General features: G+C 41.8%; 1 protein-coding gene and 1 long non-coding RNA gene across 5 annotated transcripts in view; one reads left to right on the forward strand and one right to left on the reverse strand.

Moving 5' to 3' along the window:
- PKNOX1 (PBX/knotted 1 homeobox 1) overlaps positions 1-14,025 on the reverse strand; it is a 42,853-nt gene extending 28,828 nt beyond the window's left edge. For all 4 annotated transcript variants that reach the window (XM_060234208.1, XM_060234206.1, XM_060234207.1 and 1 more), the window contains exons 1-2: positions 13,901-14,025; positions 1,063-1,164 (exon numbers count right to left, since the gene is read on the reverse strand). In XM_060234208.1, coding sequence (XP_060090191.1) covers positions 1,063-1,113 — 51 coding nt within the window. In that variant the 5' untranslated portion in view covers positions 1,114-1,164; positions 13,901-14,025. The remainder of the gene's footprint in view (positions 1-1,062; positions 1,165-13,900) is intronic.
- Positions 1,078-18,779, forward strand: LOC132568415 (uncharacterized). The gene is made up of 3 exons (XR_009555186.1): positions 1,078-1,153; positions 13,888-14,548; positions 18,107-18,779. It is a non-coding gene; the product is annotated as an uncharacterized LOC132568415 (long non-coding RNA).
- Positions 18,780-21,000: the final 2,221 nt, after the last annotated feature.

Below are 21,000 nucleotides of genomic sequence, written 5' to 3' on the forward strand. Positions count from 1 at the left end.
GAAGGCCACCCGGGATCGGGCCTTCTCTGTCGTCACTCCATTATTGTGGAACCAACTCCCCGAGGAGGTGAGGGCCCTAAGATGTTTAGATCAATTCCGTAGGGCCTGTAAGACCCATCTTTTCAAGGTGGCCTTCAACTAGCGATAGAATTAGTAACAAAGCTAGGTATGCTGCTGGAAATGTTTTTATTATCTGATGTTTACGAAATCTAATGTTTATAACGCCATATTGTTATGTTAATTTTAATAATTTATAACTGTTTTAACCATGTTTTTATAGTGTAAACTGATGTAATGTGTATTTTATGCTGTGAGCTGCCCTGAGCCTGCTTCGGCGGGGAGGGCGGGATAGAAATAAAAAATTATTATTATTATTATTATTATTATTATTATTATTATTATTATTATTATTATTATTATTATTATCTACACTTTCCCCCCAGTAAGCTGGGTACTTATTTTACTGACCTCGGAAGGATGGAAGGCTGAGTCAACCTTGAGCCGGCTACCTGAACCCAGCTTCCGCCAGGATTGAACTCAGGTCATGAGCAGAGTTTGGATTGCAATACTGCAGCTTACTTCTCTGCGCCATGGGGCTCTTTCCCTTGTAAAAGGGGCCAATAATATAGAAAGTAATTTGGTGTGTGTGTGTGCAAAGTAGGCTGATATCAGAAATGTGTTTGGGTTAGATTCAGCAGGTGGGTTCTGCTAATCATGGCACTTTCCTCCCACACAAACAGCCTTCCCTGGACCCCAGAAGGCACTTCTACAGGCAAAAGGTCCTTGAATTGAAGGAGAACACCACTTTAGCATAATGGATCTATGGGATTCATCAAGTTACCTGAAACCAAAATGATAAACTTTGTTTAGCATGCCAGTCTACTCCAAAAGGAATGTTTCTGACAATCCAGTTGTTTCCTACCTAACTTTCTACAAACAAAGCTAAAAAGGGAATATACAACATATAACATAACACTACTTGGAACTGAAAGTCGTTTCAAATGCCAGGTACCATAACCACTGATCAAAATACTTTAACCTGTTACTATGCAGTTACCATACCTGTTGTCCATCTTGATAGTTGTCTATACTTAATGTCTGTGTTGCCATCATGTTCACCAAGGACTCTCATAAGTCAAATCATCATATCTTAGTCCAAATTTTCTGAGGGGGGAAATCCATTAAAAAGTTAACATTTTTAAAAGTTATACACTGCAAAATAGATTACTGAAGTGTCAGCATATTATAAGCAAAATTTTGTTGGCGATGCAATTGTATTTATATGATCCATCCATAAGATTTCAGGGATTTTTTTAACAAAAGCCAACAAGACAGTAATGTTTTAACCCAGAAGTTCTGTAAAACATACAAGAAGATAAAAATTTTATATGTTACTTGTTCTTATTCTTATAACAAAGTGCAGAGATGGTCAATAAAATGTAAAACTGAATTACACAGGGCAATGCCACAGAATATTGATTTAATAATAATTTAGAATATTAATATTGTACACTGACTGAAATTAAAATGCTCAAAAGGATATAATTTATTACTACATTCCTATCCAGTCTTTCCTCCAAAGAGTTCAGGGTGGTAGATATGATGCCCTCCCTCCCTTTATCCTCAGAACCACTCAGGGGAAAAAATAACTTCTCTAACTGGCTTTGTGTTTAACTGGGGATTTGAATCCAGGTATTTTAGTTTAAAAGGCAACATCCTAGCCTAGGGTTACCAAGTCCAATTCAGGAAATATCTGGGGACTTTGGGGATGGAGACAGGAGACATTGGAGGTGGAGCCAGGAGCAAGGGTGTGACAAGCATAACTGAACTCCAAAGGTCTGGCCATGACATTTAAAGGAACCGCACACCTTTTTAAATGCCTTCCTTCCATAGGAGATAATGAAGGATAGGGGCACCTTCTTTTGGGGCTCATAGAATTGGACCCCTGATCCACTCTTTTTGAAACTTGGGGGGGTACTTTGGGGAGAGGCACTGGATACTATATTGAAAATTTGGTGCCTCTACCTAAAAAAACAGCCCCGTGCCAGAGCCCCAGACATCCGCAGATCAATTCTCCATTATTTCCTATGGGAATAAGTCTCCATAGGGAATAATAGAGCACCCAGCAGACATTTCCCTCCCCTCCCCCATCCCCGCTTTCTGATGAGGATGAAGTGGGGGGAGGGCCTCCAAACCGGGGGATCCCCTGTCCCCACCTGGGGATTGGCAACCCTTTCCTAGCCACTCTCAAGTATATGCCAAAAGCTTCCTAGAATGGAGGCAAGCTTTGAATTTGAGGCCAAACAAAAAGTGGTGAGTATGTGTAAAGTGGTGTCAAGGCACTTCCAATTTGTGAGGACCCTATGAACTAAAGACTTTTTGTTTGTGTTGTCAAATATCAAAGCCTTGCTCAAATCTTGTAAACTGAGGGCTGTGGCTTCCTTGATTGAGCTGATCCATCTCATATTGGGTCTTCCTCTTTTCCTAGAATCACTGTCCTTTAAGTGACACTTGTCTGTTCATAATGTGACCAAAGTGCAATAGAATCAGTTTGGTTAGTTTAACTTCTAGGGCAAGGATGTCAAACATGTGGCCCAGGGGCCCAATCAGGTCCCCAGAAGGCTCCTATCAGGCCCTCGAGCAACTGGCTCTTGTCTGCTTCATTCTCTCTCTCTCTTGCTTCTTTCTGTATCTCAGCTTGCTTTGTAAGGCTTGCTCAATTGCACAGGTGCTACAGAGCAAAACCTAAATTTTCTCCATTGGTTGAGGCTTCTCTCCCTCCAGGTCACTTAGGGGGGGAGGGAAAGAGCCAGAGCTTCCTTTGCCCTGTTCCCTGGATCCCATAGAAGAAATACAAAGAAAGCACCTTTCAGACCAACAAGTGCTAATGTTTTAAGCATGTTTTGATTTATTATTTATATCCTGCCTTCCTCGCCAAAGCAGGCTCAGGGCGGCTTAAAACTTATTTTAAGTTTTTTAAACAATCATGTTTGTCTGTGTCCTTTAAAAAATTTATGTCTCTGCTACATAGGTAAACATATGGCCTGGCCAGACATGGCCTGGCCCAGCCCAACAAGGTCTCATTTATGTCAGATCCAGCCCTCATAACAATTGAGTTTGACACCCCTGTTCTAGGGAGTGTTCAGGCTTGATTTGATCTAGAACCCACCTATTTGTCTTTTTAGTGATCTGTAAACTCTCCTCCAACTCCATACTTCAAATGAATCAACACTCTTCCTTTCAGCTTTCTACGTTGTCTAGCTTTTATACACTTACATAGTAACGGGGAATACTGTAGTATGAATTATCTTGATTTTGATAATCAACAACATTCTTATGCTTAAGGATCTTTTCTAGTTCCTTCACAGCTGTCCTTCCTAGTATCAGTCTCTTGATTTCTTGGATGCAGTCCCTTTTGCTTGATGATTGGGATAAGAAATAGGAAATTTTAAATTTTAATTTCTTCATTGTCAACCTTAAAGTTGCGTAACTCTCCAGTAATCATTACTTTTGTCTTCTTGATATTCAGCTATAATCCTGCTTTTGGTTTAAGTTTCAGCAGTAATCATTTAAAGTCCACTATTTTCTGCCAGTAATGTGGTATCATCCATGTATTTTCACTCCACCTTCATCTAAATCTAATCCAGCTTTCCTTAAGATCTTATGAAGACATAGCGAGATAAGTCACATCTTTGTCTGACACATCTGCCAACTGGAAACCATCCCATTTCTCCACAGTCCGTCCTAACAGCAGCCTCTTGTTTAGAGCACAGGTTGTGTGTAAAAACAATCAGATATTGTGGCATGTCCATTTCTTTTAAAGCCAACCATAGCTTTTCATGATCCACACAGTCAAAACCTTTGATGTAATCTATGAAACAAGTTGATTTTCTTCCGAAATTCTCTTGTATGCTCCAGTAACCAGTATTCCCTCTAAGCTGAGTTAGCGTGAGCTAGCTCACAGATTTTGAGCCTCCAGCTCACACATTTTTGTCTTAGCTCAAGAAAAATGGCCCCAGAGCAAACTAATCTATGCAGTAGCTCACAACTTTAATGCCAATAGCTCACAAGTAGAATTTTTGCTCACAAGACTCTGCTTAGTGGGAATATTGCCAGTAACCAATGTAAATTTGCAGTGTGATCTCCAGCTTGAACATCTGACATTTCTTGTTCCACATATGAAACAGAAGAGTTGGGTTTTACGTCCACTCCTTTCTACCCTAAGGCTTACAATCGCCTTCCCTTTCTCTCCCCACAACAGACACCCTTTGAAGCACGTGGGGCTGAGAGAGTTCTGTGACTGGCACAAGGTTATCCTGAAGGCTTCATGTGTAGGAGTGGAGAATCAAACATGGTTCTCCAGATAACAGTTCACCACTCTTAGCCAATACACCACACTGGCTCTCTATGGTAAGTCTTTGTTGTAAGAGTTCAAGCATCATTTTACTTCCATGAGAAATCAATGTGATCATCCAACAGTTGCTGTAGTCATTGGCATCTCCTTTTTTTTTAACATTGAGCATTTCCAGTCATGAGTCATTGTTCTATTTTCCATATTTGTTTGCATATTCTTGTTAAGATTTTGACAGATCTGGCCCTGCCCACCCCCAGTTTCCCTATAACACTGCAGCACATTCATGCACCTCTCAAGAGTTTTCCAGCCTTTCTCTGATCTTTCTGAGGTGCTCTTTTTGTTTTTAGAACCAGCAACTGAATATTATTATAACTTTAAAACAGTCTGTGTATTAGTTCTCTGAATTCTCCAAGTTTTCATTTTTTTAACCCTTCAAAGCAATCTGGGTGTTCGTTGACCCGGGAAGTAATGGAAAAAAATTGGTTTACCCTTTTAAAGCTTTCTACATGCCACGAACTCCTGTTGAGCCTTCCCCTCAATGAACTGCAGTGCCCTGAAGTCCCTCTATCCCCTCCCCACTGCCTTTCTTTTTTATTTTTAGTTTCATCAAAATGGTAAATGGGGTCCATCTGGCCCCAAACAGACTTGGCTTGAAAATTAAACTATGTATAATTGTTACTGGGGTTTCTATTTACCCCAACAAATACTGAAAAATATGTTCCCATGTTTAAATAGATGGACCAACACCTAATATCTCAATTTTATTGAAAGGTGAAGCAAGCAGTGAAAACAATTTTTTTCTCATAGTTTATATTTATAGACATTTCTTGGCTTTGAGGTTTTACACCACTTTTGGAATTGGAGGTTGCAATGACCCCCAGGGAAACCAGTCTTTACAACCTGAATTGTTGAGTATATAGTAGGAGCAGGTAAAAGCCCTGTGTTTGTGCTCTGTCAAAGCTTCCCTCATACCCATAGCCACATAGAAAAGCACAAAATTGAACTGTACTGCAGTTTTGGAAATGGGGTTGTTCTATCCCCCAGCAGGATAATCCTGGAAATGTTTAAAGGCAGCCCCTGAAACTCACATTTTCCAGGCTTGAAGGAGCCATGAAGCCTGGAACATTAGATGACCCCTGGCCACCTGTTTTCTGAGCTAATTGTTTCCCCCTGTCCTTCAAATTTTGCAAGCCTCAGAACGATCTTCTCAACTTATCTGGGGTGGCGGAAGTACTTCAGATGACCCCAGCCACCTGTCCACTGAGCTGACCTTTGCACTTAACTGTTCACCTTCAAATTTTCAAAACCTCTGATTTGACCATCTCAACTTTACAGGGGGAAGTTACTCTAGATGACCCATAGCTCCCTGTGCACTGAACTGTTCACCTGTGACACCTGACCACCTGTTTTCTGAACTAATTGCTTCCCTTTGTCTTTATTTGTTGTTCCACTATTATCACATTTTCAATGTTGTAAGAGTTAAAAATGATTGTTTTCTTAAAAATAAACAGTTTTCTTAAAAATAAACAGATTCCCAAATGTGTCTTTTGCTCTAAAAATGGTAGTGTCAATTTGACCCTATTTACCTTTTTGTGGAGTTTTAACATTTTCAATGAGGGGTATTTGTGACCCCAATTCCAAATTTGACTCTCCTTTGTCCTGCATTTCTGAAGGAAGTTATTCTTGAGGCCTGATTTTTTTTCCTTAGTAGCTAATGCCATGACTGAGAGCGCTATTGGGTTTTCATTGTTTTTTGCTGTAATGTGGGGTCACATTGACTCTTATGCCAAAGTAGTATAGCTGGGTTTCTTTCCTTGGGAGGGTTAAAAAAAAGTAAGTCTCTGGCTTTTTTGTTGCCAAGATGTCAAGGAAAGACGTATCTCTCCCCAACTACCAAATGAAAAAGCCCTGGTGGCACGGAGCAGGAGAGTGGCCGCTGATGGTAGACTGGGAATCTATGGGGAAACCTGCCATGCAGAAGCTGTACTGCATCCACAGCTGCAGCAACAACAAGGAAGCTACACAAGTCATGTGGAAGACACCCATATATACTGCTCTGAGGTTCTTGGAGAAAAGGAGGTCCACAAATGTAGACAGATAGGGCGATGTGTTGTCATTACTTTGCAATACCATTACATAACCTAAGCAGCAGTCAGTCCTTCTATGTAGCACTGTGAACTTCAGTTAGAAGTAGCTTGAAGACAAAAGTACAGATTATTAAAACTCAACACCAGTTTCATAATTATACTGTGTACAGTTTCCATTCACATTTAGTTGATTTCTGATTACATGTTTTGCCAGCACATATATTGTAGCATTCAGAAACTGGTGTGAATTTTGACAGCTCCTTGCTAATAAGAAACGGATCAGTAGTTTTGTGGTGGAAAGTGCCATCAAACCATAGCTTATATTGACTCTGCAGTTTTCAAGGCAAGAGACATTCAGAGGTGTTTTGCCACTGCCCTGCCTCCACATCAAGACCGTGGAATTCTTTGGAGATCTCCCATACAAATATTAGCCGGGGCAGACCCTGCTTAGTTTCTGAAATCTAATGAGATCAGGCTAGCCTGGGCTATCCAGGTCAGGGCTAGGCTTCACAACATGCTTCCATCCTGTATCTGTTCTATCAGTAAATTTTCTGCTTATTACTACTACTTCCATTGCTGCTCAGCTTCATTCCCCAGATTCACCTGTTAAATGTTCTCAGGTAATCAGATGTTGGAAGATATCCCAGCCTGGGATCCTGGAGTAACACTGCCAATCAGTTTGGACAGTACTGAGCTACAAAGACCAATGGTTTAATTCATTATAACGCAACTTACTATGCTAATATTACAAAATTCACATCTGTTTTCCTCCTTAATAAGGATTATTTGCATCAGCTCCCAAAATGCAATGTTAGAGAATACCTGCCACTGTGTTCAACCTGGTTTGCTCCTGGGTAACTATGCATAAAACTAGTTTTTATGAACTCATGTAACATTTTAAATTGCTGTCATTTCTGTAATACATTATATCTGAAATAATAATGATGTGACTAAATTTGTAACAATTTAGTAAAGTGTTTAAAATATATTTTCAGACTGATCTCTAAGTAAGATAATCGAATCTAAACAGGCAAGCAGGAATATTTATCACACAATTTGAATCTAATTTTAACTAGGCTTTAAAATGTGAAATTATCTTATGACATGTTAATGCTGCATTTAAAAATCAAATTTTGAGTTAGAAAGTTTATTAACTCCCCTATAGATCCACTATGTTTTATATTCCCTATATAAATGATGCCAAATAGGCTTAAGGAAAAGTTGGAAACTACCTGAAATATGGCGAGAATACCATGCTGTTTCCTTTTAAGAATAGTGGTATATGACTTATGTGAACCTTTGCCCTCTTTTTGTTAAATCAACCTTTTAAATACTCCAGTAGACTACTGGGGAAAAGAGAAGAACAAATTGAAAACCTACAAAAACTTTTAGGAGATCAAGAATACAATGCTCTACACTAGAACACTTACAGCTAATAACTGCATTAACTAAAACCAAAGAAACTCTCAACCATGGTCTAATTACCCTTTGCTGACAATGCTGCTAGATCTTACAATTTACGCAAGGTGGCTCTGTTATACCGCAGCCTAAGCAACATAATCTCTGGGCACACTAAAAAAAGGTGTAATATTGGCAACATTGCCATTTCCAGGTTCACTGGACCAAGGCATTTGCTGCCAACCTTCTTCCTGTGAGCTGCTCCAAAGATAGGGTCATCCAGCCCCTTATATCTCACAGAAATCTTTTTTGGACTGCGGTCCTATTGTCCAGGATTGCGGCCATCCCTGGAGTCAAGCCAAGCCTCATCACTCCCTGGCACAGGAGAAGGGCACAGACACCCTGAGGAACAGGCTACAGCTTGGGTCCTTTAAGACCCTGTTGCTTTGTGTGAGCAACTGAAGCTGCTCCAAGGCTGTGAAAGAGCAGTAGGGTGAAGAAAATCAATTTGATTGATCATTCTCATTCTTGGATTTGTGTGATGTTGGGAAGATCAACTGGGTACATGCCGATCACTGCATAAGAAACTAGATTGCAGGCAAGTGAGGAAGGTAGTATTAGCCTGGAGTCCACAAGGAACAGGCAGATGAAGGAAGAACTTCCTCTGTTCTCTCTGAGGCTCTACAGGCCAAGGTTTGGGGCACTGCTATCCATCCTATTCCAGTCTCTAGCTAGCTAGTGTTTTGAAGGATCTGATTACATAAAGAATCTCGAATAAAGAGATGAATTTAATCAAATTTGAAAAGGAAGAAACTAGGGTAGAAATTTAAACATGTAAACACATGTTTACAATGATCAGCCATCTTTAGGGACAGGCTATCATAGTGCAATCCTAAACAGAGTTAAACCCTTTTAAGTCTTTTGACATCAGTGGGTTTAGAAGGCTGCAATTCTGCTTAAAACTGTAATTAGAAATCATTAGATATTATTAGTAAGATGGGGTAAACAGGTATCTAAATATTTTTGCTGAACAACTCTGTAATGGCCTTGGCTAAAACTACTGCCACTTTATTTTAGTTCTTGGAAGTCCATATTCATGGATTTAAAACTACAATTATCCTGTCAAGGGCTCAAAGTCGAGAAACAGTCGCCCTGAGGCAAAAAACCCTCTTCCTGTTAGCAGCTGCACTGCTAACAGGTATTTCCTGAGGACAAACAACAATCTGGCAATGTTGGATATGCCAGTGCAGCAATACAGAGCTACCTCTCAGTTCATCCAGGTTGCAGTAGCATCCCAGGCCTCATTCGTAAAAACAATCTTACAATTCCATTCTGAGCAAAGAGGTATAAACTGTATGATCAGAAATGTAAAATGTTCAGAAATATTGAAAAAAAAAAAGAAGTCCAGGGGCTTGTGCCAGCATGACCGTTTGTGAGTCAGAGATCTCTTCCACAGATACAAAGGAAAACAAGAAAATAATTGTCCTCATTTTTTAAGCCATTGGAGGCAGGTGTGTATGTATGGAGGATTATCTCTCAAGAAAAACTGGAATTTGGGGGGAAACTGAATTTTACAGAGTTTATTTCTCCAATAAAGCTAAATTTGTTCAACTACTTTACCAACACTAACAGACGTTTATAACTTAGCAGGTAGGATTCGACTATATGGGACACTTGTGGGATTTAAAAGTATAAATGCCTCATTTTCCATTTTTTTTTTTTAAATTTAGCCAGAGCTGCAAACTGCTGCACCTTATGTTACCATAGGACATGTATCTTATTTTTGTCATCTAAGAGGCAGAGAAAAATAAAAATTTTAATTAGATAGCAAAATTTTGCTATAATGAAGAATATTACTTGGAGAGAAATGGCCACTATCTGCAAACTTTTGAACACTGAAAACACTGAATTTTCTAAGAAGGTATTATCAAAAACACAATTGTTGCCAATATTCACATTTCAACGATAAACATCTCCTTGTTGTCATGTCAACACTATATGAGAATTAGTTACCTAATGGCAGGCCTCAGATTCAGTGGGAGCTCATAGGAGTGCAGCTTCTGAACTTTCTGAAAGTTCCACATCCTTGTCCATTGAACAGTATTGCAGCTGTATAACAATGCCTGGATGAGCTCCACCACCTATTTTTCTACAAAACAACCCCTGCCTAATGGTGTAGTTGATCTTACATACTGCTTTATGCTACACATTTTAATGATCAAAACTGTCTTTAAAAAACATTTAATTCATTCCAAAAAGGAAAATACGTAATAGGAGATTTTCTTCCTGAACTATACCAAATTTCCCAGTGTTTCAATCAGAAAAACTGAAAAAGGTGCCTAGAAAAAAAAAACACTAAAAAAATTGTTCATTTTTTTCTTGGGCATTCACATTTCTTGCCTCTTATATTATTTATTTTCAAGGCTGATACAAGCTAGATTTGAATAAAAAGGTAAAGGTAGACCCCTGTGCAAGCACAAGTCATTTCCGACTCTGGGGTGACATCACATCATGATGATTTCATGGAATTTTTGTGGGGTGGTTTGCCATTGCCTTCCCCAGCCATTTACACTTCCCCCCCAGCAAGCTGGGTACTCATTTTACTGACCTCAAAAGGATGGAAGGCTGAGTCAACCTTAAGCTGGCTACCTGAGCCCAGCTTCTGCTGGGATTGAACTCAGGTTGTGAGCAGAGAGCTCAGACTGCAGTACTGCAGCTTTACCACAGGCTTTTAAATAGTAATGTCCTTGAGCATAAGACCTCCATCCTCTTTATCATTAGGTGTGATAGAATCTCATCGTTTACACAACAAAGCCCTGTGTTTTTAATTGTACTCTTCAAGTAAAGAATTCATAACCTTATCCTTGGATTGGTCCTTTCAAAAAAACCAAGTTACAGAGACAGGGCTGCGAGTGTATGGGCAATGTCAGCAAACAGTTCCCAAACATGGGCAAACACCTGAGCAACATTTCTATAAGAACCAGTGCCTTGTATAGTTTTTCCTCATTACCTGCAAAATTAGGCAAAATGAGCAAATCTGTAATCTATACATGCCATAACCAAGCTTTTCCCCCACAGAATTTGCATTATTTTGATGTGTAATTTGGATTTCTTGTTTTAGCAAAGAACACAGATTCTTCCAAATACATCAAAAGTAATCATGGCAAAAAAGAGAAATGGCCCTGCACAGGTTTTGATTAAAAGGTTTGGTCAGGGCTGCATTATTTCTTTCATGGGCCCTAGGCACTTTTGCCTTTGGGGGCCCTTGCCCCCGTCCTTCATAAAAATATTAAATATATTTTACTATTGCATTGCTATATAGTCAAATATAATCCAGCCTGGATTATGTTCATCTTTATACCAACGTAGTCAAGGTTGTATTACATTGCCAGACCCCCAGTGGTGTCAGATGTAGCTAGACCCCACCGCCCTGCCACTGATCAGGGATTTACCCTGAAAATTATCCAAGCATCTGCCATCATTCAGTTGGCACCTACAGCCCAAATTACATTGGCCATACCGTTTACAGTCCCTAAACTTCTCATTATAGTACAAAATAATAACATCTATATCAAAGGCATGAAAATAAATTATACATTTTAATCTTTTTCTTATTTAAGAAAAAAACATTCTTGTGGGCCCTAAAAGTTTTGTGGTTACAAGGTACTTATGCCTTTGTGGGCCACTCCCACCATGGCTGGTCCTGCCACTAGGCAAACTAGGCATTGCCTAAGGTACCAGGCAGGTGGGGGCACCAAATTGGGTGTTCCCCTTCCCTCCAAGTGCCCTAGGCAAATGTCCTGGCTTGCTCTAGGTCCTGGTGGCTATGCTCTACTTCCCTTCTGAATCGGAAGGAAGGCAAAGCCAAGCCAACCAGCCAGGGCTAAGGCAGCCTGGGGTGCCCTCCCTCACTGACACATGGGGGAAGGGGGAGAAGGGTGCCTGCTGCAGAGCGCAGCTTTCCTCCCGCATTTCCAGCTGAGGCTGGAAACGCAGGAAAATCTTTTCCGCCCCCCCCCCCTCCATGCCTCCCAGGACTTCCTGAGAGGCACGGGGGTGGCTGGCTTTCCTCCTGTGTTTCCAGCATCGGCTAGAAACACAGGAAGATCTACACCCCCCCTCCCATTCTATCTGATGCGCATATAGGACAAAATGGTGTCCATTTTATCCTATGGGTCTGTAGATAAAATGGAGGGATTGGGCCAGCACTGCAGGTTGATGCTAGAGAAGGGGTTTTAAACTTTACACCCCTTCTCTAGGGATGCACTGCAGAGGCACCGGATCCCTCCATTTTATCCTATGGGCTCATAGGATAGAATTGGGGGCGGGGGGGGGAAGTATTTCTGCCTAGGCGCCAAAGGTTCTAGGGCTAGCTCTGACTCCCACCATAATAATATCAAGATTAAAAAAATATTTGATAGAATTTTAAATACCTCCAACATTTTTTCCATTTTAGTGAATTTTAAAATATTTTGTGTGTCCTAAACATTTCATTTTTTCTGTGAGAAAAAAATTAAAAATTTTCTTTGACTCTAAAAGTTCATTTTCCTTCTTCTGATTTTAAAAGAAATTAGAACATATTCAAGGGCCCTAAGCACTGTGCCTACTGGATAAGTTGGCCCTGGGTTTGGAGTCTGGAGAGGAATATAGTTAAGAAGTTAGACTGTAAATATCAACAGCAAAAACTTCAGCATTACCGTTAATACTTTGGAACTTTGTAAAAAGAATCCTAACATCCTGCAAGTACATATACTTTTGGTTTCTCAAAACTGATTTTAAACTTAGAATTTATATATACGATTTAATTGCTTGGTTCCTTGGACCATATGAACAATATGCTATTATACTTTCAGTGCTTTACTCAAGTTTTCAATTATCCATTGAATGATGCAACTTGAAAAAAAAGAGCATGGATCTATATTATCCAGCAGAATAAGCCGAATGAATTTCCTTCTGCAAAGCAAGTTCTTATCATCATCAAACAATGTTGTCATTTTACCAGCGCACATTTTAAAATGTGATGTTTGCAACTAGGAATATGAGACTCAGCCGTCTGCTAAAAACATCTGATACCAGCAGTGTGGAGGGGGTAATTCTTGGCAGACTGCATCCTTCTCCCCCGCCCCCCCAAGTTTTAATGCATTCTGACACATATTGGTCTTTTAGACTGAAACTGAATAAACACACGTATTCCTGGTTTTCATCAAGGAACACGGATCACCGAATATCAGAAACCAACAGAAACCAAGGAGTCAGTAGCGCCCACTTTTATTGTTAACAACGAAAATTACACAATTCCCACAGATTTTATCCCCCCCACTTCACTGAGTTGCATTTCCGTATGAAATACGCTTGTGAGGCTAAAAGAAGGGGCCGCAGCTGGAAACCACTCTGAGGGAAGGGGCTAGAAGAGGAGAAGTCTCTTCCCTCACGCCTTTGCTTCGCATCACCTCCGTTTCCTACTGAGCGAAAACAACCAGCAGACAAGGCAGCGCAAGACCCATCCGGAGAGCGGCAGAGAAACCGGGGGAGGGCACTAAAAAGGAGCAACAGCTGCGCATGCATTTACACCGCTTCGCATCTATCGGAATGTCCCTAAAGACGGCCCCTTTAAATACCGCCTACCCCATCCCCCCGCCTCGCGCCACAAACAGCTGTTGCCCTTTTCTTCTTCTAGCTCCCCCTCCACCTCCCTCACCTACTCCACCCCCTGAGGCGCGCGACACCCGCCCTCGCTCCCTCCCTTCCATAGCGCGCGCTTCCTCCTCCTCCAAAAGCAACGGCCAGTCGGGCGGCTGTTCCAGAAATTTCCTCACTCCCCCTCCCCTTTCCTTCCTCGCGCCTGCCTGCCCGCCGACGCCCCTAACCCCCCTCCGGGTAGGGTACGGTGCGGATGCCCCCGCCCCGCTTTTCAGTGTGGCGGAATCGCCTGCCCCCCCTCCTTCTGCCCCACAGCCCCGGGCCTGTTTGCGCGTCTGAGCCAAGACGGCCGACAGTGGCGGCGGGCGCGCCGTGATGGATGGCTGGCTGGCTAGGAGCAGGTTTGAGTGACAGCGCTTACCTGGGTGCCAATCTTCGTCACACTGACAAGCGGCTGCAGCAATCGGGACCCGCACCGCCACGATACGCGTCACCACGCACACATGACCGCGTCCAATGGAAGCGTGCGCCTTCCAATACGACAGCACGCTTCCCAACACGTCTCATCAATATTCAGCAAGGGAGCGGGGCACGTTGCTGTTTTAGGTACGCCCACCTCGACGCATGCCTTGGTGGAGGGGCGGAGCGACTGTTGTAGCACCGCCCTCGCGGGCCTCGGCGCGCGGCCGCGCTGGCCTTATGAATACTCATAAGGGGGGCGGTCGGGAGGCGCCAATTACCTTCTTCAGGCGATATTTCTCGTTTCCTTTAGTAAGGTGTGGAAGGACTGTAAGGTGAAAGTTCCTCTGGGCCATTAAAAAAATTAAAAGACTCAGTTGCTCGTAAGCACAAGTGAGGCCGTGGCCCAAGCTGCGGGTGACGTCACTGAATCTTGCTGGTTGCTGCGGCTGCCTTTCGTGAACGTGAGACGGCCAAGGTGATCCCAATGGATAGGGATGCAACAGAATCCGCGGGGTGGAAGGGGAAATGGGAATACAGCTGTATTTTTTTTAAATAAATAAAAGCGGTCAATAACGAAGGCTGCAAACCTGTGCACACGCACTTGGAAGTAAGTATAACTGAACTCATTGTGACTTACTTTTGAGTGAGCCTTCATGGGATGCAGCTGTAAATTACTGTTTATGTAAATAATTTCGGCCCCAGCCCTCTTTATCTCCTTTACATTGAATTAGATTCATATTACTTTGAGGGGGAAGGGATAAAGAAGTAATAGTACCTATCAAAACGCCTCTTTAAGGACAAAATTTGATTGAATTACTGAGAAGAAAAGCTAAGGTGATTTTCGGCAATACGGATTTATTTGCTCCCTGCTCCCCCTTCAGCTTCTTATAATCCCGTCCTCTGTGTATTCTAAATTGAGATCTTGGACTAATGTAAGGTAAGGGTGGATAGGATTGCAGTCCTAGCTAAAATCACTCATTGTTCTTTTGATCATGTTTGGAAAAAGTAACTGGAGGAAAAGAGATTGCTGTGTAAATTCCAAAAGAATAATATGTATTGGCAGCAAATCCTGTTTCACCAGATGCATGAAATTAACAAAGACAGTATGTATACATGAGGCTTCTAGCCAAAGATTATTGCGGTAAACTTAGAAGGGAGAGGACAATCATAAATAAGTTGAAATGGTAAGAATAAATTATCTAGGATAGGCTGTTTGGCATTTGATTTGATGCTGACAAAATAGAAAGTGTCAAATGGTCCTAGATCAGGGATGGCCAAACTTGTTTAACTTAAGAGCCACATAGAATAGATGTTTGAGAGCCGCAAGACATGAATGTCAGATGCTGGGAGGGAGGAAAATAGGGAGGGGGTTGGAAGATGAAGGGGAGAGAAGTGGAAAGAAAGCAACTTTGACTTTAAATGCTTTCCTCAAGCCACTGGCTGACTTGATTTGGAGAACTGATTTAAAGAAACGTCTTCTCCAAGCCAGCTGATAGGGCACTGGGAGCTTCAAGAGCCACATGCTGTTGGCTATTGAAAGAGTCACATGTGGCTCCTGAGCCACAGTTTGGTCACCCTTGTACTATCATTCTTGTGCCTTTGCATCCTTGTTTCCCCTCCCCCTGAAAGAAAAAAAAGAACAGTGGGAGCAGCCTTACTGCTTACTGAGTAAATACATTTTTAACTTGCTTTCTTAAGTATAGGAGTTAGAAGCTCATATATGAGCAAATAGCCTGCTGTCTTCAAAAACTAATTCACAATAGACAGTTCATTTAGATTTTCCAGGCTGTGTGGCCATGGTCTTGGCATTGTGAGAAGCTGGTAAAGTCAGTTTACAACAGCACTACAGATTAGAATTTCAGTAGTCAATCCATATACTAAAGTCAGTTTGGTGTAGTGGTTAAGTGTGTGGACTCTTATCTGGGAGAACCGGGTTTGATTCCCCACTCCTCCACTTGCACCTGCTGGAATGGCCTTGGGTCAACCATAGCTCTGGCAGAGGTTGTCCTTGAAAGGGCAGCTGCTGTGAGAGCCCTCTCCAGCCCCACCCACCTCACAGGGTGTCTGTTGTGGGGGAGGAAGGTAAAGGAGATTGTGAGCCGCTCTGAGACTCTTTGGAGTGGAGGGCGGGATATAAATCCAATATCTTCTTCTTCTACTAAAGAACCCCCTCAGGTAAGCTTCTCTATTAGCATGTCCCAGCCCAGGAAGCTCCCAACTGCCTGAGTAGATATAAATTACCTGCCTGCTCAACTTCTCACTTTGACCCATAGAGAACTCCAGTTTTCTGGGTTACACCTCTGAGGATGCCAGTCACAGTTGCTGGCGAAAAGTCATGTCTCACAATGCCAAGACCATGGCCACACAGCCTGGAAAATCTACAACAACCAATGGACTCTGGCCGGGAAAGCCTTCGACAACGAACAGTTAATTTCTGAGGTGTTACAAAGGATTTACTATTACCTGTCCTGGATTTAAAGTATTTATATGATACTGTTCTATCTGACAACAGGCCTTCAAGGTGGCTTACAATCAGAGGAAAAAAATCCCATAGATGCAGTAAATATAATGATTTAAAAAAAAAACAATATGGAGAGGGGCAGTGATAGGTCTTCTTTCTAGTTCTCTTGCTACATCTGTTACACATCAAAGGATTCTCAGTGGCCATGAATAGCCTCTGTCTCTGGAGTGTGCAACCCAGCAACTAGGACTTGATAGCACTGGATGTTGTTGCAGAAGGTGTGAAGCTTTTCTTCAGGCAGGGAGAAGGAGAGTCTGCAGCTCTTGGTTGCAGTAGTGAATGATGAAAGCGGTGAGGGGGAGGTTAACTCCCTAAAGATTAGATGTTTCAGCGACACTCTGAAACTTACATCTTGTGTTTGATAAACCTATTTTAAATGTATATGGGAAGGAAATTCATTGTTCAGTATTTTTGTACTGAAGCAGGCAACTATTCCCCCTGGTTAGTTCTTTTGATCTTGGTGGGGAAAATACAAATGTTACCATCAGCAAGCAGCCCCTGGAAAACACTGAGATCTGAGTTCGTATTCAAAAACACTTTTTCAGTATGTACAGTCCTGATGTATCAGAGTAGGCAGATTGTTTACAAAACAGACAGATAACATAACAGCATGTGAAATATATTCAGTTTTTAAATAACTCACTATTGGAGTCATTCCCAGTAACCAAATGCCGCTCCAAATGCAAAAGGTCTGGCATTGCTTCTGGAAAATGCTTGGACTTTGGCGAATCTCCAGAGGAAAGGAGATCAGCAGCAGTTGCTGTGATTGCCTTTTCATGCGCCCTTGACCTTCTTGGGTTGTATACAGCCAGTATTTCAATGAGGTGGCTCCTTGTTGATCCTAACATTCAGGAAGGATGGACTGAGAGAAAATAAAGGGAAGAGCAGTTTGTGCTCCTCAGCTGACAGTTGCAAAACTCCATGAAGAATATTTTATACATGCCCCCCTTTATTTCAAAGCCCCATTGTGCAGAGTGTTAAAGCTGCAGTACTAAGCTCTGCTCACAACCTGAGTTTGATCCCTGGTGGAAGCTGGGTTTTCAGATAGCCGGCTTGAGGTTGACTCAGCCTTCCAAGGTCGGTAAAATGAGTACCCGGCTTGCTGGGGGGAAAGTGTAGATGACTGGGGAAGGCAATGGCAAACCACCCCATAAAAAGTCTGCCATGAAAATGTTGTGAAAGCAACGTCACCCCAGAGTCAGAAACGACTGCTGCTTGCATAGGGGCCTACCTTTACCTTAAAAAAAAAATAAGGTTTTTAATCTCTATCATATGCCCCATTCTCATATGATAGAGACCCATTCTCCACTCCTGCCCGGGGGGAGACTTCTCCCCGGAATCGACCCCATTCGAACAGTGGTGGCGAGGGCCAAGCGAGAGTTGGAAAGCAATCCAAGAAAACTTAGAAGCGGCTAAAGAAACTTACAAAAAACAATATGACAAGTCCCATGTCCCAGCCTGGGACTTCAAAGTAGGGGACTCCGTATTTGTATCCACTAAGAACCTGCCGCTTAGCCAACCCTCGAAGAAACTAGCATACAAGTTCTTGGAGCCATTCAGAATCTCAAGGGTGATAAATCAAGTAATGGTGGAGCTAGAGCTGCCAAAAATGTTTAGTAAAGTGCATCCTGTATTTCATTGCAGCTAACTCCGTCGAGACCCCGGGGCTTCGGTCTGGCACCCTCAAGCACCAGCCCCCCAGCCCGTCTTGATTGGGAACCAGAACCACCACGAAGTCCAAGAAATCCTGGACTCGAGTCAAAAGGGGGGTCTCGTATTATCTGATAAAGTTGAAACACTTCCCCTCCAGCGAAAATGAATGGGTGGCAGAAAAAGATATATTGGCCCCCGATTTAATCAAGAAGTTCCATCAGAAATGTTCCACCAGGGCGGTAGTGGCGGCTTAGGGGGGGCAGTATGTCAAGTCTGGCTTTAACTCTTGCTCACTCAAAGAGCATGCTGGGTAGAACCAAAGTGTAACCAAATGCTGCTAGCTAACTCTCCCCTGTTCCCCCCTCCCTTCCGTAGAGAATGTCCCTGCTTTGAAATGGTGATGTGTGAAGTCTTATCTGAACCTTCTCAGCTCAGGCTCGGGGGAGACAGGAAGCCTGGGAGTACCAAGGCCGTGGGCCTCTAATCAACATGAGAATGTATTAGTAACATCTATGTGTGAATGTTCCCTTTGCTAGATTCCCCGGCCCGCAGGAATCCCTTTGAAGTGTTCCTTATATGCAATGTATCTATTATACGGTCTTCAGTCTTTTCAAGCTCTGGCCAAGGCCGCAAGTAACCAGTATCAATAAACTAGTTCTTTGTATCTACATTGACTCGTTATTGAATCTGCAGACTTGACACTGCAGGCATGGATTACTGTGCTGATAATGGCTCAAAAATGTTGAGCAAAGTATTGTTACTGGAAAGGAAAACAAAGGAATAAACTGCAATTTCTTTACCTTAAGAAAGTATTTCAGCACAACTGATTATTTCCTGCTGCACAGATCCCAGGATAGTGGTCTTGCAGGTGTGTTGCAACACATTACTGGGTTTGATCCAATCTGTCATGGGTCCTGCATCTCGAAAGGCAGCTTTAGGGGAATAAGCCTAATATCAAAGGTTGGAGGTGCAAGATATTTCCACATAGTTTCATATAAAGGAAATAGCAGTAAATACAATGTATCACATTAAGGTTTCCATGAAAACCTAGGTTTGAAAGAGCCAAGAACATAACCTCACTGAAGCCTGAAGGCAGAACACAGAGTCACTACTATCCAATATCAACTACTAGGACATTTCCCCCTTGTTTATGAATATTACCTAGATATTGGCATGAAATAAAAGTGTTAATTCCATAAAATTATACTTTATAAGGTATAATCCCTGTCCTCAGGCTGGAATCATACCATGAAAAGCTTTAAATGGTAGAATATCTCAAAAGCTTGGGGTAAAAATGACACGTTTCCCCTAAATGGATATCAGATTTTTTTTTTATTATTCAGTGGGGCTTACTCTCAAGAACATTGGCATTGCAGGGGAATGGAGGAGAAATGGAGTGAAGCCTGCCTTGACCAGTCTCTGTTCAACATTCCATCAGACTTGTGTCCATTCCATGAGAAGGGAATGTCAAAGTAACACAGACCAGTAACTTGTACAGTGTAGTTAGCCTCATGTTTTTGTTTTTCTTTGGCTGTAACATACTGTGTGTCTATTCAGTTTTTCTAATGCTCTCATTTTAGTATTTTTTTCCCCTCTAAAGATCTGTCTGTGTTCAGCAATCTCATCTAGGGCATCTGGCTGCTTGTCCACACTTAGACCAGACACCACTCACGTGGACACGTCACTTCTGTACCTAAAGCCATGCAGAGCAAAAGAAAGAGCAGAGCTTGAGCGGTGGCATGCTACTTGTACAGCAGGAAGAGAGTGGGCAAGCCTTTGCACACAAAACCTCCTCGGCATTTCAGGTACTCTTGGGTGACAAGAGCAAGGAAAACAGAGGCAGAATTGTTTACATACACTATATAAGGTCTTTGTAGTGTCCAAATTTAAATCACATATATGGAATCTAATGTGTTCTTTTTTATAATTATTAGTATATTCACTTATCCTTACTTCTATATAGTGAGGATGTAAATAAAATGGCAGTACTAGAATAATCAACTGAAAGTATGCCGGAAAGAGTACTTATAAGTTTCTGTAATAGTTTCACAGAGCAGCTGTAAATTTCCTTCATTTTGTCAACTGTAACCAGTATAATCCATAAACGTCCCAGAATATCTGACACTATAGTAATAAAATATCTTTGCATGTGCTTTCTAGTGTTGTACATAGCATAGAATTCTGAGTTCCATTATACTGCTTTTGTCTCTAGGGCTTATTTCACATAATTCTGCTTTATGAGAATCTAAGTGAAAACAGTCAAACAGGGGAGAGGGGAGTTGGCTACACAGCTCTTCATAACAGGAATGTCTCTGGTCATAAAATCCAATGTGTTTCTGCTTCCTGATTTTTAAAATAACAGATTAAAACAAGCACTCATGGTATCTAGTTTAATTTTAAATCATTCACAGATACCTACTTTTTTGGCCTTTTGAAGTTTACTTTAAAAAAAAGACACAAACTGTTCAACCCTCCTCCCTCATGGGGTAGTATTTTGCTGGTGATTTTTAACCACCTAAGAACTAGGAAGTTCAGATAAATACTTTCACTTGTTTGGCCTCGCAGTTCCTGTTGCAGAAATACATTACATTGACAAATAAGCACTGAGGGTTATTCAGCAAAACTGCTACAGGCAAAACTTTATCATACAGGGGATGCAATTGTAATGTATCTGCTCTATCTGGAGCCAGTGTAATGCGAAAAGCACATGTCAAGGTGGTGCTTGTGCTAGGTGCATCACAATTTCATAGGGGTAAGAAATAGAGCTGAAAATAGCAGGGGAGGGGAAGAAGATGTGTTCCTCCTATTCATGAAAAATAAATTCGGTAAAACATTTCTGGGTTAATGAACCACTTTTTGTAAAGCATATGTCTTCTATGCTAGGG

Source organism: Heteronotia binoei, chromosome 3 (assembly GCF_032191835.1).
Source record: "Heteronotia binoei isolate CCM8104 ecotype False Entrance Well chromosome 3, APGP_CSIRO_Hbin_v1, whole genome shotgun sequence".
NCBI classification, from domain to species: Eukaryota; Metazoa; Chordata; class Lepidosauria; order Squamata; family Gekkonidae; genus Heteronotia; species Heteronotia binoei.